At 42.3% G+C, this 26,068-nt stretch overlaps 1 protein-coding gene across 6 annotated transcripts; it reads right to left on the bottom strand.

The window, feature by feature from the left end:
- Nucleotides 1-1,291: 1,291 nt before the first annotated feature.
- GJD4 (gap junction protein delta 4) lies at nucleotides 1,292-25,587 on the bottom strand. Of its 6 annotated transcripts, none has more exons than XM_080580883.1 (5): nucleotides 18,281-25,587; nucleotides 17,196-17,335; nucleotides 16,336-16,485; nucleotides 10,269-11,643; nucleotides 1,292-7,085 (listed from the first exon to the last, which is right to left on the bottom strand). In XM_080580883.1, exons 4-5 carry the CDS (start codon nucleotides 10,330-10,332, stop codon nucleotides 5,896-5,898), a joined length of 1,254 nt encoding a protein of 417 aa, XP_080437009.1. In that variant the 5' UTR covers nucleotides 10,333-11,643; nucleotides 16,336-16,485; nucleotides 17,196-17,335; nucleotides 18,281-25,587; the 3' UTR covers nucleotides 1,292-5,895. The 6 variants fall into 6 exon arrangements, with proteins under 6 accessions (XP_080437009.1, XP_080437012.1, XP_080437011.1 ...); XM_080580886.1 differs by having other exon boundaries at nucleotides 10,269-10,404; nucleotides 11,413-11,643; nucleotides 17,196-25,587; XM_080580885.1 differs by having other exon boundaries at nucleotides 10,269-10,404; nucleotides 10,607-11,643; nucleotides 17,196-25,587.
- Between the last annotated feature and the right edge of the window lie 481 nt (nucleotides 25,588-26,068).

Here is a 26,068-nt window from a genome sequence, read left to right on the forward strand (position 1 = left end):
TGAAGAATTTCTCCCTAATATCTAATACCTACCTACCCTCTTTTACTTTAAAGCCATTAATTCTTGTCCTGTCACTACACCCCCTGACAAAGAGTCCCTCCCCAGCTTTCCTGTAGCCCCCTTTAGGTACTGGCAGGCCACTGTAAGGTCTCCCCGGAGCCTTCTCTGCTCCAGGCTGAACAACCCCAGCTCCCTCAGCCTGTCTTTGTGGAAGAGGTGCTCCAGCCCTCTGATCATCCTCATGGCCCTCCTCTGGACCCATTCTAATCTGCTGTCATTTTCACTCAGTTAATCGTCCATCACTGAAAACTTTTCAAAGCTAATCCAGTACTCAGAGTGTTACCTGCAGAACCTGCATTAGACACAGCTCTCTGTCTTCCAACATGTCTGTGTTGTGCATGGCACAGGATCAGAAAACAGCCCTTTGAGTGAGCACCGTATGTGGGCTCCCATAATTAAATCATAGCTGTGGAGATGGCCTGGGACATCCCACTAGTCAACACCAAATCTAAGAAAACAGAAATAGGAGAAGGAAAGGCAAAAGCTAGTAAGATTGTGATAGCAATGTAGATGCCAGATAATTGCAACATTGATGCCAGATAATATAAAGTGCAAAGATACCAAACTTTTTGATCAAATTTCTGTCTTGCTAAACTAATTTTTGAGAATTGTCATCACTGTGTACCACAGGCCAAGAGTTCATGCTATGACTTTGAACAAAGACCATCACATTTACAGAATATTTTAGCAACTCAATTACAATGTAAAAGCATTACATTGTGAAATTACTTCCCTATCAGTTGAACATCAGGCTATTAAAAGCAGTACAAAAGACAGAAGTTAAAGAGCAGCCTTTCAACTACTCAACTTTCTTAATTTTGGAGATGCATTTTTTTACTATCTTAAAATATTACAAGCAGTAATAATTTATCTGTTCTTCATTGTAATCATGACATTAAAATAAAATAATGTGCAATTAATATCCTCTTTAATGAGCCCTTCTAGAAAGATAATCACTGGAATAACGATGTATCACAAAAGGGCAGATAATTTTAATAACTTGAAAGAATACACTAAGGATCTCTACATTGTTAATTTCCGATTTAATACTTATCATGGTCTGAACTAAGAGATTCATGGAGAACAACTGCTGACAATGGGAAATTATGCATTCCCTAGACACCTGTCTACAGTGTATTTCACAAGAGAATAGAGTCACAGCTTTCCACTATGTTGGTGACTATAAATCAAAGTGACCCAACCTACAGTGTGAAGAAAGAGAAGAAAGTGATTATAGCTGATTGAAACTTAGGGTTTGGCTTTTATTTTGGTATTAAAACATAGTCCGAACTAAAACAAAACAAAACATTGAAAAAATACTTTTCATGAAAAGTTTTTAACAGCCTATCTTATTTAATGTTGAGAAATAGAACTGGTGGGTTTTTTGTTTGTTTTTGGTTGGTTAGTTCATTGTTTTAATCGTGGTGATACTCAGAAACTCATGCTCATACTGCAGAAACTCCCATGGATATTTGATTTTGGTGTATGCAAAAGATGGAAATTGCTGGTCTTCAACATCCTGCAAGATATTTATTTAACATGAGAAGTGCTATCATACAGTCAAGGATACTAAGAGAACAGAATGGTTTTAGGTTTTTTATAATTCTCCAATGAAAATTTTATTTCCATGTGGAAACTATTTCATTACAGATTTCCTGACCTGTTCCAAGTCTTATTTCCTTTTTGTATAGTCCTTTGTTGGGTAATACAAGACATGATGAGCACCATACATAGCTTACATATAGTTCCATAAACCCATCACAGTGTGCAACTAATACCTGCCCTGCAGCTCTGGCAGCCCTGTCTGAATGCAAGATAAAGCTTCCTGAGGGCAGTGTTAGGAGTATTGTGTCATCAAGCAGAAATGCTTTTTTTTTTTTCTGGAGTGGCTGGGTAAAGAAAAGATATAAAGAAATGCTGACAAACTTAACAAGTAGCTTTCGCAACATTATTCTGAGTACAAAGAATGTTCTGGAAGGACTCACAAGATCAATTCACAAGTTAAAAAAAATACATCTTTGCTTACACAGAATAAAATGTTGTTACTTCCTTGCTCCACATCTATTACATCTTTTACTCACTTTTTTAGGACATCCAGATATATTCATAGCACCTTAACATTCAGTGATACCGAATATAAGAAGAAATTAGGATGGATCCTCTTAGTTTCTTCTTTCAAACAGATCTTCTGTCCTGTTTCCTCCTCCCCATTGTGGATGCCCCTACCAGCAATGGCATCTAACTTGCTTGAGCCAAGGAAGCTCAGAATAATACAAACATTTCCGCACATCTTCCCTTCATCTCCCATGCTAGTCAACCCAGCCTGTAAAACCACGTCTTTGTAATTTAATAAATATGACTTGGAAATAGTTATTAGGAGATTCAGAGACATTCCCTAAAGAGCAGGTTGTTGATGCCAGAAATGTCTATTCCCTCTCATATCATACAAATCGTGCTGGTTTAGTAGGCAGTTTTTACAAACGCGCTGTGTATTGCACTGACCCCGGATTATGAGTCGAAGGGTACAGGAGCAGCCAGGTCTGCAGCTGAGTGGCACAAACAAGGCCGCAGTCTCACGCAGAAACCACAAGCACAGTAAGGAAGAAGCTCACTCATTTCACTTTCCACTTCTGACACAAAGAGGATCTTCTTGATTGGAAATGAGACTCCTTAGTGATTAAAAGACGTCTAGCTAAAGACACAAATAAGCAAATTGTGTCCAGCCACAGCGCATTTATTATTTATCCCATCCTATTTATATTTCACATTGAGGGATGTACACGACAGACTGAACTCACATTTGTTCCTTGCATTCCTTCTCACAGCTGAGAAGAGGCAGTGAATCATAACAGGTTTCATTGTTGCAGTGTTTTGTCATGGTATGGGTAATCAGCACAGACCCCATTACAGAGGCTTTGGAGGATGAGGAATTTAAATATTTTATGGTTTTCTGCCTATGATAAATTTAATAATTAATGCTGCTCCTGTCCTGGAAATGACAAAACATACAGCAAGCACACACGATAAAAGAAACAAACACAGCTAATAAAGAGAAAAACATTACTTAGAAGGTAGCAATTAAAAACTTCTGTAGCATACCTAAGGATCCCAAACTACTTTACAAAAGTAAATTCTGCCTCCAGGCCCAAAGAGTACCTCTGCTTCCTGATTTCTGAGGGGAAGCAGAAGATGAGGGATAATTAAGTGCCAGTCTTTACCTCATATATGTGAGAAATGATACCCAGACATTATGAGCCAGACTATCCCAAAGACGTCTGTACCCACAGGAGAGAAAAGGAAGAATGTGAAGGCTGTTTTCCCTTGATGTGCTGCAGCGAGGAGCCAGCTATTAAGCCATTACAGAAACTTGTTATACTGCAGAGCAAAGGCAAGGCTGGATCGGTGCCTGTTTTCCCTTTGCATGGGTCTAAATGGAGTGGGAGCTACTCCAGCTCCAGGCTGTGCCTACAACACCAGCTCGTGCCACCCCCTGAGCAGCCCTGTGTCACGGGCACTGCAAGCAGTACATTCCTCTGGGCGCACACTCCTCCACATCCACTCCCACTGATGATCTGCAGGTGTATGCAACCTTCAGCCCCCGCTGACGGGTAGGTATAAGAAAATTCAGCTCACACACTGCTCTGCTTCACTGCTGGACCACGCTTATGTAAATGCAGGAGAATTAACATTGAAGGCAAGCACAAAGCATGACAATAATAAAATCTGTGATTCGCTTCATTTAGACACGTCTTCAAGTGATTAGTGTCTGTCAAACAAAGGAGGTGAGTACTTCTGCATAGCTATGGCTGCTTTATCCTTCTCTTGGGTTAGAAATCATCTTCCCTGAGCCCAGGTCTGAGATATTCACATTGTGGTTGAAATAGGCACATCTAGAAAGCGACTCACCGTAACTGAAGAGGTGCCTTGAACAGGTCAGATGAATCATTCTCCCTACTGAAACAGGGAGCTTAGTGTGACTATTTCAGATTAATACATAACGCTTTGTAGACATGTCATCCGCACTCATGCATAGTGTAAGACGTACATGTAAGACGTAGCACATCTGCACTCACGCACAGTAAATAGTGCCAGGGCATGGGCACTAGAGCTTGGTCCCCTGCGCCACCAAGCTGTTAGAGCACCCCCTGAAACCCTGCTGGCCCACACCTCCTCATCATCTCCTGGGCAATTCTTCAGCTTATCACCAATCCCGACAGCGAGCGTGGGTGCAGCCACCCTGTTTTGCAGGCTAATGGAGCTGAGTAACACAGACATGGTCAGACTGTGCCAGTTGACCTCTGGGCTAGAGAAAGGTACTGTCACTGTACTGCTAACTGTGGTGGTTTTACCCAGCCTGGAAGCTGAGCCCCACCACAATCGCTCTCTCACTCCCCCTCCTCAAAGGGAAAGGGGCAGAAAATATGATGAAATGGGCTTAAGGGTTGACATAAGAACAGGGAGATCCCTCGACAATCATTGACACAGGCAAAACAGACTCAGCATAAGGAGATCAGTGAAATTTATCACCTATTACTAACAAGTTAGAGTTGTGAGAAACTAAAAATAAATAAATAAAACACCTTCCCCCCATACACCCTCTTTTTCCTCCTCCTCCTGAGCAGCGCAGGGGAACGGGGCATGGTGCCTGTGGTCAGTCCCTGATGCTTCGTCTCTGCCGCTCCTTCACAGTCGCTCTCTGCCCCTGCTCCACGTGGGATTCCTCCCACAGGATGCCGTCCTTCCCAAATTGCTCCTGCATGGGCTCCTCTCCACGGGCTGCAGCTCCGGCCCGGGGCCTGCTCCTGCGGGGGCTCTCCATGGGCCGCAGCCTCCTCCAGGCCACATCCACCTGCTCCACCGGGGGCTCCTCCACGGGCTGCAGCGTGGAGATCTGCTCCGTGTGGGACCCGTGGGCTGCAGGGGGACAGCCTGCTCCACCAGGGGCCTCTCCACAGGCCGCAGGGGAACTTGTGCTGCGTGCCTGGAGCACCTCCTGCCCTCCTGCTGCACTCACCTTGGGGGCTGCAGGGCTGCTTCTCACAATCCCAGCTGCTGTTGTGCAGTAGCTTTTTCCCTTTCTTAAATCTGCTCTCACAGAGACTCAAACATCACTGCTTATTGGCTTGGCTGTGGCCAGGGTCGGGTCCCTTTGGAGCCAGCTGAAACTGGCCCTTATCTAACACGGCAGCTGCTGGACTCTTCTCACAGAGGCCCCCTCCTGCAGGCCCCCCCTACCAAAACCTTGCCACGTAAACCCAATACCCTAAGTAGTGGAGGTGTACTCTTCAGTCCCAAAAGATCCATAAGATCCACACTTTCTTTACACATTAACACTTTGCTACAAAACTTTTATTTATATTTTTCACCATCTACTCTTGCCTGAATGTCCTTTCTTAGAGTGGGCTTAGAGAGTTTAATCTGAGGAGATAAATTAACCTTCTGACAGTAGATAATGTACAATTGTGTTTAAAAGTCACACCTTCCTTAAGTTCAATCTTTTGCAATAAAACTAGGTTAGAGCAAACAAGTATGCACATGTACTCCTGGCAAAACAGGTGAGTCACATCAATGACAGTCCACAGCTTTTTAGAGTCACTTACACCCAGAAAAGGATAAATATGTTACATTTTCCAAAAAGCAGTTCCATTAATGTAATATCCTTCAAATTCTTATCCACCGTTTTGCCTCTTTTCCTTCAGTTAGCCAAACACAGCAAAGCAGCATGTCTCTGCAACGTAACTTCAGCAAAGGGATCCAGCTGAAACTACCCAAAAATTCCTTAGGGTCACAGTGATGTGTCCTGCCAGGCTCATTGTGTAGTGGTCTCTCAGAATTTTATACCCATTCTGACTTTTTTGATCTCAAGCAACTAGTACTACTATAATTTGATTGTGCATCAGGATTCTTTAGCTCAGCTGAAGTGTAGTATCCTAAAAGCTTGCTCTGAACTACAGAGGAGGAAACTCCAAGGTGAGACTTGATCTGAGGTCTCAAAGTCAGGGCAGTATCTTTAATGAAACCTTGCTGGAGCCCTGGTATCACCTGCTGGCATGTAGTTCCTTCTTGGTCACCAGCACCCAATGGTTCTTCAATATTATCTTGCTTAACATCAAGATCTCCTGACATACAGGGCTTGTTGCTGTTGCTGTTAAGGTTAGTGCTGGCAGTTTGCTGAGAGACCCCTTCAGGATGAATAATAGTCTCCTCTTCCTCTTCAGAGAGAAGTGAGCAGGAGCCATCACTGGTCTGGCTGCCATTTGATGCTGGACAATCTTGATTTGGAGGTGGGGATTTTGGGCTGCCATGCTGTCCTAGGGAAAGATTTATAGTGCCCTCACCCTCTGCATGGAGGTTTGCCAGCAGATCATTCTTTTCGTTTCTTGCTGTCATTCTCCGGAGGGCACAGACAAGGTCAGCAAGGCTGAGCAGAAAGGACAGACTGGTGACACCCCAGATGAAAACCATCATGATGGACTTCTCAGTGGGCCGGGAGATATAACAATCAACTGTACTTGTACAAGGTGAATGGTAGCAGGAAAAGCGCTCAGGAACAAAGAATCCAAAAAGGTAATATTGAGCAGCTGCAAAGGCAGCCTCAATTAGTGTCCTAAAAAAGAGATGAACAGTGTATGCCCCAGAAAAACTGAGGACACTTAGGTTCTCTGCATCACAGTCTAATCTATTGACTAGAGCATTTCTACAAAGTTTCTTCAGGTCTTTGTAACTGGATGAATCCTTATTGCCTCTGCATCTGTACACCAAACAGTGCATTCTTACAATGTACGTAGCTACCTTGTGCAAAACATAAATGCTGAATGCAGCATAAGGTAGCAGGATAGACACAGTCTGAATGAGCCAGAACCTGAAGTGAGATATGGGAGCAAACAAGTCATAGCAAACGTTGGAGCATCCTGGTTGCAGGGTGTTGCAGATGAAGCGCTCCTGCTCATCTTGGTAGAGTGGATAGCCTGCTAACACAACCACTGCCATTCGCAGCAGAATTATCAACATTAGCCAGATCTTTCCTAGAAGAGAACCAAAGAAGGAGTCAGAGCACTGAGAGAGGAGAAAAGGCAGATAATGTAGTGAGGCTCTCTCTGTATACAAAGCATTTGAAGAAATACCTCTGTAATCAGTTTCCTCTTGAAAAAGCACCTCCTTGGCTTTGTTTTGACTAGGACTGAAACTTGTGTGAATATGTGTTAGCTAGCATATTCCATAACTTTCACCTAGACTTGAGAGTGTGGGAGTTTGACATGCAATAAAACAAACCAAGTGAAACCTCAGACTAATGAAAACACTCTGAACTTATACAAATCCATTAGAAAAAAGAAAATGAGTGAATAATTCCATTTCTCTTACAGTTCTTACTTACCGTTGGTTTCATATTCCTACACCTGGATTTTGTCCTATTTCAATATAGATCAGCTAACACAGCATGAAATTCTTCAAAATACAAAAGATTGTTTCATGAAGTAGCATTTTTTCTTTGTCTTGGCTGCAAAATTATATATATAGTTTACTACTGCCAACAAAATCTCTCTGCTGTGTCTAGACTGATACTTACTCATGAGCTAGTTAAGGTGCTACTAGAAAACTTATTTAAAATGTACTATGAATGTAAATTTGTGTGTGCACATGTACCCCAGTCATTTCTCTCTAATACTTTTTCAGTTGCCTCATTTTCATCCTATCTCTCCTTCTTCCGTGACCTTGGCATGCTGCCTCTCTCCCTTCAGCTCCCTCCTGTCTTACCACCAACACCGAGTGAAGCCTTACAGGTCTGGCATTTCCATATGCTGATTACTTTTATTTGTCTTTTCCTCAGTTCCTTCATATGGTTGTATTAGGTAAGGCTTGGTCTCATCCACTTCAGTGGGAAAGATCAAGATTTAACCTTATTCCATCACACCAACAGCAGTGAAATATCAGGCATTCCTACCCTGCATATCATATCTTTTGAATGAGACTTCATTGTTCATGACAGTTCCATGGAGGATATTTGCATGGGGAAGGTTTTAGATAAAAGTTTTTTCGTAAAGTTATACAAATTGCTATATTACTGACAAAGCTGTTTAGTAAAAAGATTTTTTTTTCTGGGCAGGATAGAAAAGTCTGAAAATAAACTGTAATATTGCCAAAAACTAAAAATATATTTTGTACAAGCACATGGAAAAATTTAACATCTGAAGTAAAATTTAGTGTTTGAATTTCTCAAGCTTCCATTTGAGTCCTGTCAGTGTTTCCTTATGTGGTTTTGAAAAATTCATTTAATTTATTAATCACCTGCTTTAGTTTCAAGTATTAAAAAAAAAAAGAAAAAAGAAAAAGAAAAAGAAAAAGAAAAAAAGGGAAAAGAAGGAAGAAAAAATCAAAAATCAAAAAGAAAGAAGAAAGAAAAAGAAAAAAAAAAGAAAACAACACACACCTAGGAGCAAAAAGGACAAAAAAAAAAAACACAGAAAAGAGTGATGAGATTAATTCTGTACTTTAAGGAGCAGTTAAGAAAGTGGTTTTAACCATAGATAAATAAATGGCAAGACTCAGTGACGAAGCAGAAGCGTGCTATATGCAGTTAATCACTGAGAAATGCACTGAAAACCTCAGGTCATTAATAGTGACTGTACATCTCACATGCACACAACGTCTTAAAGGCAATCTGTTGAAGAGAACTGATACGCATTCTGATGGTGTTTTTAAAATCTAGATCCAAAAACATTTTTTCTATAAAATGTAGTGTTATTTACAGGTATTGTCTTGAACAACATTCTTTTCTACTTCCCATAAAGCTGTTTCCTTGTAGTTGGTAAGAATCTTAAACATTCAAATATTTCTGCAACATATATCTGTTAGTGTATTGAGCATGCGATTTGAATGTCCCACGTAAACCATTTGTGGCTAATGGACAGATTATGGGACTGGATCAGTAAAGCTGCACTCTGAAGTGCAAAAACTTCAATAGGAAAAATGTAAGGATATATAGACTATATGAGGTATCATCATAGAAAGCTGCTGCTCCTGGCAAAATAAAGTATTATCTAAATAAATCAAGATCTTCCTATTCCATCTTTAATCACCTGAACTTTAGTGTTGTTTTTTTTTTCCCCTGTATTTTCAGCTTCTTGTGTTTTGATATGCAGGCTGTGCTGCTGCCCTCTTTTTGACAGTGTTGGTCGATAGAAAGCACCAGCTGTACGGAATCAGTCATCTTTAGAAAGCGATGCCTCATACTTAGGTAACATATTTTCCCTGTGAGGACCTCAAAGTGTTTGAAGCACATTAGTTAATTAAGCTCAAAATACTACATGCTATTTCACCATCAATTTTTAATTAGATCATGTACAATAGGGAGTGCTGCTTAAAAAAATCAATGGCTCCTTAGGAAGTAGTTTAGTACGACACACATTTTATCGAGATCCCCTCTGTGCACCACTGTCTCTAACGACTCAGCCCCTCATTACCCGTGCTACAACAAGCCCCTGCGGCCGAGCTGGGTGCTCCCTGCAGCGCCCAGCACAAACTACAGCACCTGCCCGCGACCAGAGCGAAGGGGCTTTGAAAGGCCCTAAAAAGTCTTTCTCTGGCTCGCATTTTGCTCCAAGCAGCCTACGAAAGAGGAAGAGTGTCTTATTTAAATAAGAAGAGGAAAAAAGAAACACTCAGACCACTTTGCTGAGGAAAAAATAAACTGATTTTGTTGTTGCTTTCGTTTGTTTTAAATGCATATGAACTTTGTTCAATTATAAAATTAAAGAACAAAAAGCAATGGTAATTAACCACAAACAAATGTCTTCTTGCTAAAGAGAGTTTTTTTCCTTCTTTAAATATTTTGGTCCATCGGTGAAGCTACCGCATACTGTTGGCTGTATGTGATATACATGAAGTATTATTTCTGTGTGTTTTCACCATGATCCATACAACAGCCCATAACAGAGGTGATTCAAAGCTCAGGCACTGACATCCAAATTTGAAAACCATGCCAGAATTTTTTCATAAAGTTCAGAAAATATCCATCAGAGAGGAAGCAGGAAGCTATTTAACAAGAAAAGAAATACACTAACCACTTTTAAATCACGTCTAAACAATAACTTCTTATTTAAAGGTTACAAAGGGATAGTTAGAAATGAAATGGAACTATCAGTAGAACATTTGTGTGGCTTTGGGACAGGAGCAGTGAAACAAAGAGCAGAGCTTTGTAAAGTACTTACCTACAATTGTCACGTTATAGTTGAGAGTGACAATCAAAAATCCCAGCGAGTCCCAGCGCTCCATGTTCGACCAGGTTCACAGCGCTGCCAGCTCCTGATGTCTTTACAGGTTTGGCATTTCCCAAGTAGGTTAGACCTAGACGGGAAAGAAAGAAAAAAGAAATATTTGGTAAGGGCCACAGATGACAACTAGAACCCCAGCTACAACAACGTTACTATTGCTGGATTATTTTGATGATTTGAACAGGACTGTTAGCTCTGGATATGGGAACAAAGCTTCCAAAGGGTTTAAATTTGTCTTGCAAAAGCTCTAGCTGCTCAGATTCCTCTGCTCTTACCTCTTTCGTGGATCCTCTGTCTGGACAACTGCAAGCAGACAAGCAACAACAGGAGGGATCTCTGCCATTGTAGACTATTCTTACCCTCCCAGGGCATACCAGCCTCCTGGCATTGCTGAGATATTTCAGTGGTGAAAGACAAGGAGAGGGGAGAGAGGGAAGAAAAGCATGGACCAGGAATTAACAGAAGCTTCTCTGTTTCCCCAGGAAAAGCAAAGATGAATAAAGGGACAGAAAAGGGACACAAAAGAGTAAGCATCCCTGTATTTGAAAGACACTGCCAGTTTAGCAGCCGCTCACTGGGAGCTATTCCATTGCAATTTCTCAAAGCAATTTTATTTCTAAAACACAGCCTCCCTGACAGGACACCGTGGCCTTGTCAATCACTGCCACGCCGAAAAGTCCCCTGCATGCTGAGCCAGCCCGTGGGCTGAGCCTCCCCGCAGGCATGATGAGAAACAGGGGAAGCCCTTACAAAAAAGCAGGTGGGGAAGTGGTATCAGTACTTTCTCCCTCAGCTGCTTGGTACCCAGGGCATCACACGGCTGACAGCAGGGCTGGTGGCTCCATAACTGCTCGGTGCCCCTGCACAGCCTGCCCTTGGCACCCAGCGAAAACCACGGGTGCAAATAACCCGCCAAGCCTTTTGTTCCTCACCCCCACCGTACCACGCTGCCTTGGGAAAACAATCTGCTTTCCACCCACTGCTCAGCTCCTTACGTGGTGTTGTGTGCAGTCTGACCTTTCTAGTCTGTGTTGTAATAGGGACAAACATAATATGGGCACTTGTTGTCAGCAAATCTTACCAGTAACTAGAAAAACAGCAGAAAATAAGAGTTTTTGTGTGATACAGCAAGGGAGAAAAGTGATGTCATGACAACCGGAGACCTCAGGGCAGCCTGGGCTTCTTGCTGCAGCCCTGCTCACGTCCTTCAGCCCATGGCTCTGCTCCCTAGGGGGGCAAGGTGATCCTGCCATCATGTGGTGCTGATAGCCAGCTGTGACTGGGCAGAGTTTTATGACTGTGTGTTTCTTGCCTGGAAAAAAGGTAAATAATCATTTAATAAAGTACAACACAACCGCACAGACTTTTCTCCTCAGCTCTCTGATCCCAAAGCGTGCAATGCCACAGCAGAACACACTGAGCATCCTTTCTGTAGCGAACCCCATCCCACGCAAACCCTAAAAGTGGAGTTTGAAAGGATGGCACTTAAAAACCCAGTGCAACTCTTTAACTGAATAAAGAGATTTTTAACTGTAGCAGTTAAACAGGAGTTTTCTTTTTTCAGAATTGTTTTTTGTAATGTATTTGCTGAGCAAAACTTCTTCTGTTACTGAACTGTATTTATGGTGTGAGACAATGGTTTTGGCACCATTTCCCCATCCAACACTTTTTTTCAGGGATGTGTATGTGTGAGAAGTATGGGAAGGAAGGAAAGTTGGAGGAAGAGAACACAGAAGAAAAAATGTGCAAATGGAGGAGATATAAATTATGCTGAGATATGAAGGTATTCCTGTTAAACCTCCTTTGTCAAAAATAGTTAATAAAAATAGAGTCAGGAATGTCGAGATGGTGGCAGGGTATGAATGCTCAGCAGCTGCATTCGCACAATAGACTATAAATTGTCCCTGTCAATATTGCCAGTTAAAATATCCTTGCTTGTCATTGCTGTGAGAGACCGCTACCATTTGTGTAAGAGGATAACTGCTAGGGATTTAAGCCCCCAAACTGTTGCCTTCAGGACTACACCAGGCAGCTATAGCTGGTCCCACAGCAGGATCTGCTAAGGTAGGTTGGCCCATTTTCTTTAAAAGGAAAGAAAGCAACATCCCCCTCCAGACTCACCATGCAGCCTAACTTAGGATTGGATTTACGTCAGAAAGTCTAAATTCTATTTTAGTTTTTCCAGGCAACTTTAGCTTTTCTATTTTAGTTTTTCCAGGCAACTTGTATCTGACTTCAGTCCAACACTTCTCCTCTCTGTGGTGTGTTCTCTTTGCAATGCTTTTTCACAATGTTTTTTACAGTCTCTTCCCATGCATGTGGCATCTCTCTCTTAAAAGGGATCAGGATTTTTGTTGCAGCCTCCAGGGGACCACAAGTTAAGGTTTTGGTTTATTAAGGGGTTTCTGGTCAGCTGCAGACTGTGTCAGTCACTGATTTCACTCCAGGAGGGCAGGGAGGTGGAACAAGGAGACCTGGGGCAAGCTGTTCAAAGGAATATGGGACATAACCGTAGCTAATGTCAGGGTATGGCTCTCAGAGGCACTGTAGTGACAAACTCTGCCTTTGAACTCTCACGTGTCAGTAGCCAGTGCCTCTGAGAACTCTGAAAAAGCACCAGGATGCCTGGTGCACCCACCCTGCACCTCCTCCAGCTGTTACTGGAGTATTTGAGCAAGGTCACTGCTTCCCTGTGTGTTAATCCACTTGTCCTCCTCTGGGAGACATGCTCTGTGGTCTGAATGAACTGTGGGCCCTGTTTGGGCCTGCTTGGGGTGCACCCGCAAGGGCCAGCAGAAGCAGCCAAGGAGATGAGCAACAACTGCACCAGGACCGCACTGACACATCCAGATGCCCATTTCCTCAAAAATGCTAATTTTTTTCTCCATAGCTGTGCAATCCTTCTAGTAGCACAGGGACGTCAGCTCTGCAGTACCACCAGCTGGCATGGCACCACCACCCACGTCGGAGGACAGGCACGTGGTGCACAGCCCCATCCCTCCAGACGCAGTCCAGTACGAGCATCTCACAGAAAACTGTTCCCAGGCTGTAATAAACTTCAGTTCTGGCTCATTCTAGTTAGGTAGGAGAGACAGGTAGAAAACACTGACATGGCTTTGTGTAAAGCTAAACTTCAAAAACGAGTTGTATCTCAGTGTGTCTGATTTTAGAAGAGGTCTTTAAAAGCCACAGGAAAGCTTTCACTTTCAGAAACCAACAATGAAACATAAGAAGATGCAACTAAATCTATTTAAACATCTACAACTGCTGTCTACATTTCTAACCCTTTACCACAAGTCCGGGGCTTGACCCTGCAAAAATTCACAGATATGACTCTGTCATTGTGTGTGACCCACTGAAACTTTCTGAACTACTGGAACTGCATTTCACTATGGACCTATGTCAGGTCCCCAGGCTGCGACCTGGGTTATCTGGCACAAAAGTTCAACAACGACCCTTCACTTGGTTCACTTGGTTCAGAACGACATTCAGAGTGATGCAAAGTAATACAAAAAAATCACCGTCCCAGGAGCAAGTCAGAGTCACCTGAAGGTTGCCGCATGTCCAACCCCCCAGAAGCTCGCACCATTCCTCTAAAATTCCGAAGTCCCAAGCACATCTGTCCTACCCAGCCCACACCTACACTAATGACATGCAAGTGTAGTGCAGTGGGAGCTGTTACAGGAGATTGAATGCTGTAGAGCATCTGCCAGCAAGAACGCTACTTCCTTGTGCCAATTTAATTAATATTAAGGCAAAAATGGGTCAGTGTAACAGCTTCCCTAGTACAGAAGGGGATCTGGCATTTCAGCCCAGGGTCTTTGACAGACTATTGTTTAAGAAAGAAAAATTACAGATGCATATCTAATATTTTAAAGACTAATTTAAAAATCTATGTAGGATTTTTTCAAAGTAGCAAACATTATTTACTTACTAGAGTAAATCTAGCTCTCCAGAGAGTGAACTGTAAATACAAGTGAAAAAATAATCTATTCAGAAAGGACACTAAAAAACATTAAGGCAATTAGTCTTGATATCCTGATTTTATAAAGTTAGCAAAATACAGCAGAAGAGTGAGGAGGAAAACAAGGTAGTCATGAAGTATAACAACAAACAAATAGTGGGAAAAGCTGCCCAGAATTTGCCTTTTTTTTTTTTTTTTTTTAAGATACATAGTGCATATGTATACGTATAAACCTGCCAGACAAACTTGAAAGTAATCACGTAACGTGTGTAAAAGCCTACTACAGCGTCCGCACAGCGAAGGAGCAGGCACAGCGTGGGGAGCCCTCACTTTACGCAGGCCGATGTGGTGTGGTGCTGCACACACTGCCCCGAGCTCTGGCTGCGTGTCACTCGGAGACTCACTGCAAGCAGCGCACTCCCAAGGCAGCCTCTCAACAAAACAGATGTCATTGCTCCGCAAACATTTAGCAAGCAAGAACATTGTAACCCAGGAATTTATGGCCCTGGAGCCTGTGCAAATGGAGGCAAGGGTGCAGTGAATCTTTTCCATCAAGAACAATTTAAGGGGAACTTAAACATGTTCCTATTCCCCATCACTCGGCCTCAAACCCAGCAGTCCCCAGAGCTGCCTTCATTCAGAAGGGCTTTTAGGAAACTTTTAAATTCTTTCTCCCTCTCTGCTCCACTCTCTTGAGACCCCACCTGGAGTGCTGTGTTCAGCTCTGGGGCCTCCAATATAAAATGGGCCTGGGCCTATCCGAGTGAGTCCAGAGGATGGCCACGAGGATGATCAGAGGGCTGGAGCACCTCTGCTGTGCAGACAGGCTGAGGGAGCTGGGGTTGTTCAGCCTGGAGCAGAGAAGGCCCCAGGGAGACCTTACAGTGGCCTACCAGGGCCTAAAGGGGGCCTACGGAAAAGCTGGGGAGGGACTCTGTCAGGGAGTGTAGTAATGGGACAAGGCATAATGACTTTAAACTAAAAGAGGGGAGATTCAGTTTAGACATTAGGAGGAAATGCTTTAGAATGATGGTGGTGAGGCCCTGGCACAGGTTGCCCAGAGAAGCTGTGGATGCCCCATCCCTGGAGGTGCTCAAGGCCAGGCGGGATCGGGCTTTGGGCAACCTGGTCTGGTGGGAGGTGTCCCTGCCCATGGCAGCAGGTTGGAATTAGATGGGCTTTAAGGCCCCTTCCAACCCAAGACATTCTCAGAATCTGTGCACATGTCCCTCTTCCCCTTCTGTCTACCTTCCACTCTCAGGCAGGAGATGCATACACACACACAGACGTAAGTGCATAAGCGCATGTGGGTGAAACAGTCCAGAAGGACATCTAGAATAGAGGAGTTCAGCTCTTCTTTAACTGCTCATATTGATGGGACTTGAATTTGGTAACTTCCATGCCTTGATCATCTTTGATACTTAGGTCTGCAGTGTCTTGCATGTGTCTTTTTGCCTCCCCCTTCCTCTACTAATTTAGTAAATCTAAACCGATAGTGTTTTACTGCATACTCTTAAGGAATTAGATTATTCTAAGTCTTACTTTGCCTCAAACAGATCCCCTTACAATAAAGATTTGAAGGTTCAGGACATGTTTTACAGGACATCTTCCTAAAGGAAATCTGCTTCTAAGATGACAGCAAATGGAAAAAAACAGCTCTCCTTCAGGCTTTGGTTCAGCAAAGTCAATGCTATTCAGCCAAGAACTTAACTTTAAACATTTCAAGACTGATCTGAAGGGAAATTAAGTAATGGGAAGTATATTCTCATTCAGAAGCTCAGGGCCAATTTCTTCAAAAGTATTTAATTTTATGAAGTAGTATAAGTTCAAAGTGAGTCCATGGGATTTCCAAAAGCATATTATTAATATCTGCTAAACTCCTACTGAAATAAGTAACTACACCAGTACATGTCATTACTGAAATTTGCTGTGCTGTAACACACAAAATATCTAATGTATGAGAAGTTCCAGCTATTTTTCTTTTTTTCTTTTTTTTTTTAAATTTTGCATGTAACACTTGACACCAAGTTTTATACTTACATTTCTGTGCAGAGTAAATGCATATCTGAAGGTTTGGAAAGCCTTGGGATCCCAAGTTTTATGCTGAATCTGGTGATGGCATCGGTACCCAACACCTGACTTTAATCAGAGGCTGAGTTCTTTGCTCAGGCAGCTCCAAACCTATCAGTGCTAAGGCAGACAAAAAGCAGAAGAAAGGACATTTCAGATTGGGTGGGCCCTCAGATAATGCTTTGCTGCACCTTGATAATAGTGTGATGAAAATTTTGTTAATTTAAAAAAAAAATGTTACTACCTACTCCTCTTCTGTACTAGCCTAGTGATGGTCACAGCAGCAGAAACAGTTCGCACAAAGCAGCTTCACACTCTGAACTCCCACTGGCAAAGAGATCACTGAGCAGAAACCAACCCTTTGCTCTTCCAACAAAAGATGAGGAACAGTAACCATGAACAGTGGAGGTGCTGAGAAGCTGTGGGAGAGGCCTTCAGGTGACAGCAGAAGTGCAGCCCCAAGCGGGTAGTCAATGGGAGAGGGAAACCTCTGCCCTGGAAGGTGTCTCTCCGAGAAGGACCAAGCCCCCAGCACACACACTGACCTCCTAACAGCAGTGGCATCAGTACAGCTGAAGATACCAGATAGTTACTTACTCCTGTTATTTGTGTTGCCTAGCTTTGACGTTGTTTGCAAATAAAGTTGTTTGTACTATTTTAAAGTATGGTGCACTGATATTGTTAAATATCAGTATAAATAATATAAATATCAGTATAAATAATAGTTAAAGTAAGAAAAATGCCATAAGTAATTGGGAAAGAGGGTTCATAATAAGTAAATAATGGCAAAAATATCTTTGGCTGGGTACACTTTTAATTTAAGTACTTACATAGTATCCCTTCTCAGTATGAACATTGCAGAGAGCAAATAGATCATGGTTTTCAACAGGCACGGCAGAAGGAGCTATTGTGTAGGTTCTGGATATCAGTAAATAAATCCGTCATATCAGATTTAACATACAGGCAGCCACTGTGGAATTAAAATAGGAGCTCTTTACACCTTCTTGTATTTCATGGCCGATCATTTTAAGAAACAAAACCCATACTGTTGTCTGCATTATTGAACACTTAAACTGCTTTTTCTTTCACTATGGACTGATGAATGTAAGTACTTCGTCACTGAAACCAGGCACAGAAACCAAGCATCAGACACCATAGGAAAAAAGCCTACACAAGCACAAAAATGAAAGAGGGGAGCTGGAAAGACAGAGGTGATGTTTTTTACCTCTGATTCACATACAATTTAAATCTCGGGATTTAAAATCTCAGAATTTAAATCTCAGGCCGTACTGAGTGGGGATTTCTGATTGCATGTGAAGAAATGCCTTTTCCAAATTAAATTAATTCCTGTGCTGATGTCAAAAAGTACATTCTTTTAAATTTTATCTACATCTTAAAAATATGACTTTAAATCACCAAAAAGTTGTATCTGGCACATAATAAAAGCCTACTCCAAAAGAGGTTTTCTGACTAAAAAGAACGTGTACATTTATCACATTGTTTCACAGTGAGAGCCTTTGATCTCCAGATGTGCTTTAAAAATCATGAAGGAAAATTCTAATATTTCTCTTAGTTGTTATTCACATCTTATTTGGAAAATAATAATAGATTTCTTGAATCACTGTCAGGACATTCACATTAGCTATGTACATCTAGCCATAGGAAAGCATTTCAAGGGCAATGCATAAAGGAGTTTTTGAACCTGATCTTGATTTTTCTCTGTCTTCTTTTGACCTTAATCTGTGACCAGCTAATAGTCTGCTTATTAAAGTTCAAAGTGGCCTTGTAGAAAGTATTTTAAACAAATCGTATCTAGGCTAACCACCACAATATTGGGGGAAAAAAAAAAAAAGAGAGATCAGTTCAGGATGTGAATTTGTCCTCCCCGAACCTATGCTTTACAATAAACACCTACCTTGCTAGCTGCCTGCTGTTTCCATGGTTTCTGTTTTGTTTTCTCCCAAAGAGCCTTGTTAATAATCATTGCTAATGAGCTCTGAACACTCTGGGCAGGACACGAGGAATTCCCCTGTTAAACTGGGATAGCATTCATACTTAATGCATTATATCAACCAGGATTTTCTCCTTTAAAGAGAAAAACATCATATCCCTCAGTGTGATGGCTTGGTTCTTGATAAAATTAATAGGAATTCAATATCTGATTAGCATTTAAACCCTTACCATAACCCCAAAAGGGCAACATGAATCCTAAATTATTTATTCTGCCATTTTAGAGAGCAAAAGACAACAGGAAAGAATCACCAAGAGTGGATTTCTTGGCAGGATGCCCATTCCCAAAACAGACCGCAGCAATGAGGAGATTTTTGGCAGCGAGGGACACTGCGCCGTGAGTGGATAGGAGGGCTGATGAGAGTCCTGCCTCAGGTCCCATTTAGGCGGGGGAGATGAAATGCAGCCCGTCCCCTTCTTGCATCCAGCCTGCTGTGGCACCAGCCTGATCTGGGGATACGTGTGACTGGTGGCTTCGCGCTGGTAGCAGCCACTTTTACTGCTAGCAGCTATTTAGCTTTTAGCTATCAAAGCTATAACAAGCAAAGCTTGCTGCAGAAATCTCCCATTAACTGGTTGCTGGAGAGCTGAGCAGAAAAGTGAGGGATTCCTCATGTCCTATACAGACCACGCTACAGGATGAGACCAAGAAACATTACAGCTTCTGGAGACATGGCCTAGGCTATAGCATTTTTTAAAAGTATACTGCAAACAAAAATTATATCATTTAACAGAGTACATCAGTAGTCTTGCCCCTATAGGTGTGTAAAGGAGTCTTTCTCTAGCATCCATATTAATAATGCATTTTGTGTTGTTTTTTTAAATGCTAGTTTGATAGCCTATTTTCCATGAAGCAGCAGGCACTACTAATTACACTGCCATTACTCACCCACCGCTTGCAGTGTACTTCCATTAGCTGTGCCCTGCACAAATGCAGGCTTGTGTCCCCAGACACTCTGCTTATGCCCTGTTGCCTGCCAGGCCTGAGAAGCTTCTCCGCTGAACCAAGTGGAAGCGTCACCACTGAACCAAGGTTTTGCCTCTGCAAAACCTTTCCGTTTGGCTGGGTAAAGTGATTTTGCCCACTTGAAGATATGAAACAGCTTCCAGTGAAAATTCTTTTGGAACTGGTAACAGAACTGAAATTTCAACATTACAGCAAGGCAGGAACACAGACAAAACAGAACTATTAACTGCATCCTTCTGCCTGCTCTGTGACAGACACTTTGCCTTTTCAGCCTAATACTGGATCTACAAAATTGCTACAAATTACTGTGTTTCTGACATGTTTAAAGATTGCATTAGTTCTTTTAACTGACCATAGATATTCGTGAACATATTCCCTCATGAACTGTGTTGTGCCTCATAACTGCTCATACTATTTCAGTCCCCCCCATTTTTTCCCCAATCTGTTACATTTTGCTGTTTTCTCTTTTTGCTGCCTTCAATTCCCATCATGGGAAAAAACTGTTTAGGGCATCCAAAAAGGACCATGAAATATCTGAAAGAGCAGTCAAGTACTTCAACCACTCAACTTGTCCGTGATGTTTTAATTTCTGGGAAACCAGTCTTACAAATTACCAAATGCCTGCATTCCTGAATATAACTGTATTCTCTTATGCACATGACAAATGAAGTTATGTCACAGTTCTTTGTATCTAGACAATTAACCTTTACTTCACTGAGCAAGCTCATTTAACCTCGAAAATATAAAGCTTCAAAAAGTTACAGTACCTTTTATTTGAAGATCAGCCTGAGTCCTTCAGGCCACACGTAAGCTGCATTCCCCTGCAGGAAGGCACTCACTGTTTCTACACGCTGAAGGCAGCTGGGGGGACATATATATTTTTTTAATTTGCTGTTAAATGCTATGGGTACCTGCACGTGGACTTTGCCCTATTTAGAGTTTTGTGGCAGAAGCCCTCTAAACTCCTATTTTGTGTTTTCTGTTGGAAGAGTGATCTGCAGGAACTCCTGTCCTGAATTGCCAGAAGCAGGGAACGGTAATTTTCACTTCAAGCAACTTGCCCCTCTTACTCTTCCTGCTTTCAGTGATTATCTGACACATCCCCCAGATTTAGAGGTTTCAACTCCTCTAATGTTGGAGGAGTAACCACGAGTTTGCAACAGCCCCGGCTTCGCACAGCCCCTGTGCTTCAGGCACCTGGGCAGGGGGTGGTGGCACGGCTGTACCTACAGGACACCGCAGGCCCCGCGCTGCCGCTGGTTTAAGGCACAAAACCACTGAAAGCGCCGTCCAAGTACACATGGATGAATAAGCTGAAGGAAGCGGGGTTGCTAGCCAGTGTGTTTTGATCCAAAATGTGAAAGAAAGGTTTCATAATTCCCAGTGTAATCTCTGAATTCAAAGTTAACAGCGATCTCTGCGATCTGGCAGTAAGACGAGCATTGCCGCCACCACGGAGAGCAGCTGCAGGAGCAGGAGAGCAGCTCAGGTCTGTGTGAGACCACCGTGACCCTCACCCGAAGGCTCCAAGTACCTCAAGAACCTGCCCCACACCGAGCAGGGCACGGCGGGGCCTCTGCACCGCGACAGAGAGAAACAGCCACAAATCCAGGCTAGGCCTGAGGCTCACTGGGGCTGCCTAACGAAGCCATTTCATCTAAGCGTTTCATGTACTAACACAAACAGGGCAGATCTGCAGAACTGGATCTTTTCAACACCCAAGAGAGGGAGCTGGGAGGGATTTTTGGTGTGCTGGTCGTGGACAGGTCGGCCTCCCCATCGGCTGCCACGGCCCAGGTGCTGGAGCGGAGCACATGGGCTTCCCCCTGCCCTGCTCGCCCTCGTGCCATGCTTCAGCCTGGCTTCTCCACGAGGGCACCGCGAGGCTTAGAAAGGGCTGATGGGGCTGTAGGGGGCTGTGTGAATCCCAAAGGGCTGCATTTGGGAGAATACAGCATGTTCCGCAGTGCAAACAAACTGTTTTTAAGCACAGTTTATGAAGAGGAAACGCTGATAACATAGTCTACCGGAAAAAAATAAAATTCCAATTTTCTGCCCCTCCCACCCCCAAGTCCTCTGAAGCTTACAGTGTATACTGTAATTTGTAAAAATGTACTGATTGTGTTACAACACGAAGGGGACAGATCCAAAAAACAGGCTCTTGTATCACTGGGTTTACCTATTTTTAGTAAGCTGAAGAGTCCAGACAAGTGCGTTCTTCAGGGAAGCAAACAACAGGTTCAAATGACATTTAAAATACTGCTTTTTATATTAACAACTGCTATACAAATTCCTTCTCTAATGCAATTAATATCAAGAATAGATGCTCACACACACACACTGAATTCAGCTTATGTCTGAAATTAAAAAAAAAACTGAAATGGGAAAATTAGATGGTGGTTTGGAATCCATGTATTTCATAGGAGATTTGCGAATGATTTTTTTGCACTGGTTTCTTTTTCCTAAGGAAATTCCTGTGCAGAAGTTAAGCTGTTGCAGCTGGGACCAGAGATCCAAGTATGCAGACCTGGCCGGTGCACGCTGGCCGTCTGCGTGCTTGGAGGAGCAGAACCACCTCCGTCGGACACCTGCCAGCGGAGCTGAGCAGAGCACAAGCCCTTCTGGTGTACTGCAGTGACAGGCCACCAAAGAAAAGCTATGATTTCATAGTCTAGCTTTCTCACAGGTCAGAAACACTGCACACATTGTCACTGGGATTCAGCAGTGGATTCCCCAGTAAATGGAGATGCAGAAGAAGCAGGATGACAAGTTTGCTGACTCCAGCATTCTGGCTCAGTGTCAGGGTGCCAGACGCACCAGCCTCATTTCTCTGCATGAAGTCAAAAAAAATCAACACCACTGCTTTAAACTTTGAAGCACTTACTTCTGTTCAGCTGAAGAAAATCATTGATCCAAAGCATTAAATACAAGGAGATCTGGAAGACATCCACCAGATAGTTTTCCAAAATCTTGAAGATATAACCAACTATTTTCCTAGGATACATAAATCATTCCTCTAGTTTATTTGAGGACAGATTTAAAATCGGTACCCTGTAAAGCACCACTAAAGTATACAAGCAAACTGTGGAGGCGTTCCTGTGGTAAAATATAAGGTGCATGCTCATTGGCAGTCATAAGTTAAATATTTAAGTTATGAATGCCAGTGGTGACTTAGATTTTTAAATCATTTTAACTTTTGTGCACAGTGCCTACATAAGAAGTTGGAACATAATTTCCCATCTCTGTTCACAAGTACGATAATGCTAATGCTGAATTACTGTAACTATAAAAAAATGGACGGGGGAGGGGGCCAGGGAGAGACTGTGTAATTCTCCTTACCCTCCCACCCCATGATTTCAGAAGTGTCATTGTCATGTATTGAGCAGCGCTGCAAACAGGACACTCTCTTTACCCTCCCTTTACACAATGCTTATAGTGATGATACCCCACAGCACTGCCAAATTATCCACAGCAACTTTTGCTCTTAACAGGAACTACTCGGCATTGTTTTTTAAAGTCTAGCTCCAAACATTCTTGATTATATTCTAGTACATGACAAAGTATCCACAGGATTACCTTTACTTTAAGGCTTCAAAAGGTTCAGGATGCAATATCCCAGGCAAGGTGACTACCAACACCTTTCTAACAGTGGCAGATTGCACACCAGCACCAACACCAAGGTAATGCTGCAATTCTGATGCAAGATATTCAAGATTATTAGGTGTAGATATTTTACATGTTGCTTCTGTGACGTTTTGCTTAGTCTAACATGGTCTTCCTCCTCCTGGGATTTTGGAAATAGAATCCGTATATCCTATGCATTTTAAGGGAGACAATTTTACCCCTTGAACAACTTGCCTGAGAAATTTATCACATTACTCAAAGTATCATTACCTTTTGGTATCAGCACTGTAGAAGATACAAACAAATTTGCCCATCTGTATTTCTTAGATTGTTTTAAAACTGCCCACACCTGATTCTGCCTTCTAACACTTCTGGCACTCCAATCTCCATCTTTTTGACCTCTCCTGTTTCCACAGAAGAATGCCTAGTTTGCTTGAAAGACATGAAACAGAATTATTGGTCACAGGATCATCTGTATTGTTTAAATATAAGGCAGCAAGTGCATCACATCTGCCAGTTCCCAAGATACTGTTTCCATGGAGAATAATTTGTACTAATGTTTAAAATAAAGGGGCATGAAAACCAGGAGGCAATGAAGCAAGAAAACATACAGATAGAGAAGAATTAGCTTTAGACTCCAAATGTGCTGCAGAATCTCTCACACAAAGGTGTCTCATTCCAGTGCCCCGTTTCGTGGAGCACTCAGTGTCACGTCCTCAGAAGGTGTTTCGCTGCGAGTCCCGAGGGGGCAGCAGCGCTGGGCCTTCCAGCTACAAAGCTTTGTTGCAGTAGTTACTGCAGCACCCCGATCTAAGTGCCAGAGACACATGAGAAAAAATGTTCATGAACTAGATTACATAGGTACATTGAGTAAGCCAGGAAGTTGGACAAACACAATTTCTGACATTTTGTTGTTATGTTCTGCTCTCAAACTGTGGAGACCATTGACATCTTCACAAAAGATACTGCCCAGAGCCTTGAGTGAGCTTTACAAAGTCTGTAAAGATTCTGGACAACTCATACGGGACACTGTCACCTATCAGAAGACCAAGCAGCTTCCTTAACGTATCTTCAACAACGAGTGTCTTCAGCTAATACCAGTTTAAAGTTGCCCCGATAATGCTGAAACACATTACACATGCTGTAAGAGGCACAAAAAAGCCACTCTCCTTTTATCTAGGCATCAAATTTTATCAGACCAACCAATCTAAAAAGAATACAAGAGCCTATTCGTGCTGCTGTCACCTGCCTTTCTTGAATGTGCCTCCTGGCCACTTCTTGTTTTTAATGGGAGTGCCCGATGACCTAAGCCCAGACCACGGAAGTAAATCCAAGCGTTTCTTTCTTGGCTAACACATTCAGTCATTTTCAAACTGTGCTTCTGGGATTCACCACTCACTTCTTCAAGATTCTTAAAAACAGGGCTCAGAAAAGCATACACTATAAAACTACCATTATCATCAGCAGCTTTTCTTCTTAACCTCGCTTCCTTTTCTAAAGCATCTTCTCCTACCAGTGGTTGCAATGTATCTTCTATCATTACCTGTAGTAGTCTACTGCAACTCTACCTCTCATCGCTTCTGTGGTTTCCTCAGTTCAGTTGGCGAAGAGAAAAAAAAAAAACAAACAGCAGAAGGATACTTAGTGCACACTTTGTTACTAACATTTTCCACCAAGATCTAGGTCACATGCACACAGACATGCTTGTGTTTACAGGTTCTGAAAACATCTCAAATGTCAGAGACACTAAGTAGACACTCCACTGCAGTGGTAGGTCGGTGTTTTCAACAACTTATTCAAGCTATAAAAAAAATAAAACTCAGCTTATAGAAGTGTGTTTGCAACAGTAGTGAGGAAGTGCTAAAAGCTAGGTCAAGTAAATTCTTCATAAATTCCCCACAGAAGCAGAGCACTATATGAGCCTGCGGTGGATGCACAGCATTTCAATTAGCAGTTTAAACATGCCACTGGAAAATGAAATGCTCGTTACCAACAAAGGATGGCTGTAAATAATTTGTTGCTTCAGCTGTTAAGGCTTTGGGTTTTTTGTTTGTTTGTTTGTTTTTTTGCTTCTGTTCTGTCATTTCAATTCTTCTATCCCCTCCCACATCCTGCTATTTTTATACACAGCCAGCGCTACCAGATGTCACTTTGTCATCTGCCACCAATCTACTATCACCCTTTTCTGATGAGGCTTTTGCTACTTCTAATCTTTAGTTTGTATCTAAGGCTTCTGGCATTAACAAAGCTGGGAAATAGAGAAAGAGGCGTTAAAAAACAATGTCTGGACTAAGACTCCATAAATACATAAACAGTTCTTCCATCGTCTGTTTAGTTTACATGATAAACTAAGCTAAATAAGCGAAGGTAAATGAAGCTACATATGCTGACCCGCCCCCCCATCAAAAAAAAAAGGCTAAAAAGTAAATAAAAAAACACAGTTATTGAAAAAGACCCCATCACCCTGTTATCAGACAGGATTTTGCATGTTTTTAGCAAGTGAAAAAGTGTATCTTTCAAAAAGATGGATAGGATTTGTGGAAGGGGGAAAAGGCTTTTTGACATTTTTCTTTCTACACTTTAGCACACGACTCCAATGCTCTCACAGTCCCCAAGAACACTGTCCGTAAAAAGGATGTAAACAGCTGACCAAAAAAAAATATATATAAACATAAATTGAAATATAAATAAGTCTACAAATGGAAAGAGGAATTAGGGGAAAATCTTAGGTCTACAGAGGGATGAATAAAAACCCTTACAAGACACATTTTTCAAATGTTTATCCAATTATCAATACATAAGCAACAAAACCAATGGCCCACTGGCTCAACATAGAAAAAACAATTCATTAAGACAATGATGCTTGAAGGGACAGGTTTATTACACCTTTTTGTTTTTGAGCCGGTGACCAAAGCAATGAAAACCTTAATCCAGAAAACATTTACAGCAAAGTTCGTTTCAGGTTCTGAAATGAACACCACAATTTATTTGTGCTGTTAATGAAAATGCAATTGGTTCTCCTCTTGTTCTCACACCCTGGGTGGTTCTCTAATCTTGCAATGGCATTTTCCATACAGTAACGCTTAAAAAAACCCTACACTA

This window comes from Anser brachyrhynchus (genome assembly GCF_964034855.1).
Source record: "Anser brachyrhynchus genome assembly, chromosome: 2".
Classification (NCBI taxonomy): domain Eukaryota; kingdom Metazoa; phylum Chordata; class Aves; order Anseriformes; family Anatidae; genus Anser; species Anser brachyrhynchus.

Excerpts from the sequence above, each read along its gene's own strand:
- GJD4 (XM_080580883.1), bottom strand. The coding sequence starts at position 10,332 with ATGGAGCGCTGGGACTCGCTGGGATTTTTGATTGTCACTCTCAACTAT. Across the intron at positions 7,086-10,268 it reads CTATAACGTGACAATTGTAG|GAAAGATCTGGCTAATGTTG; the intron begins GTAAGTACTTTA and ends GTTCTCTTCTAG.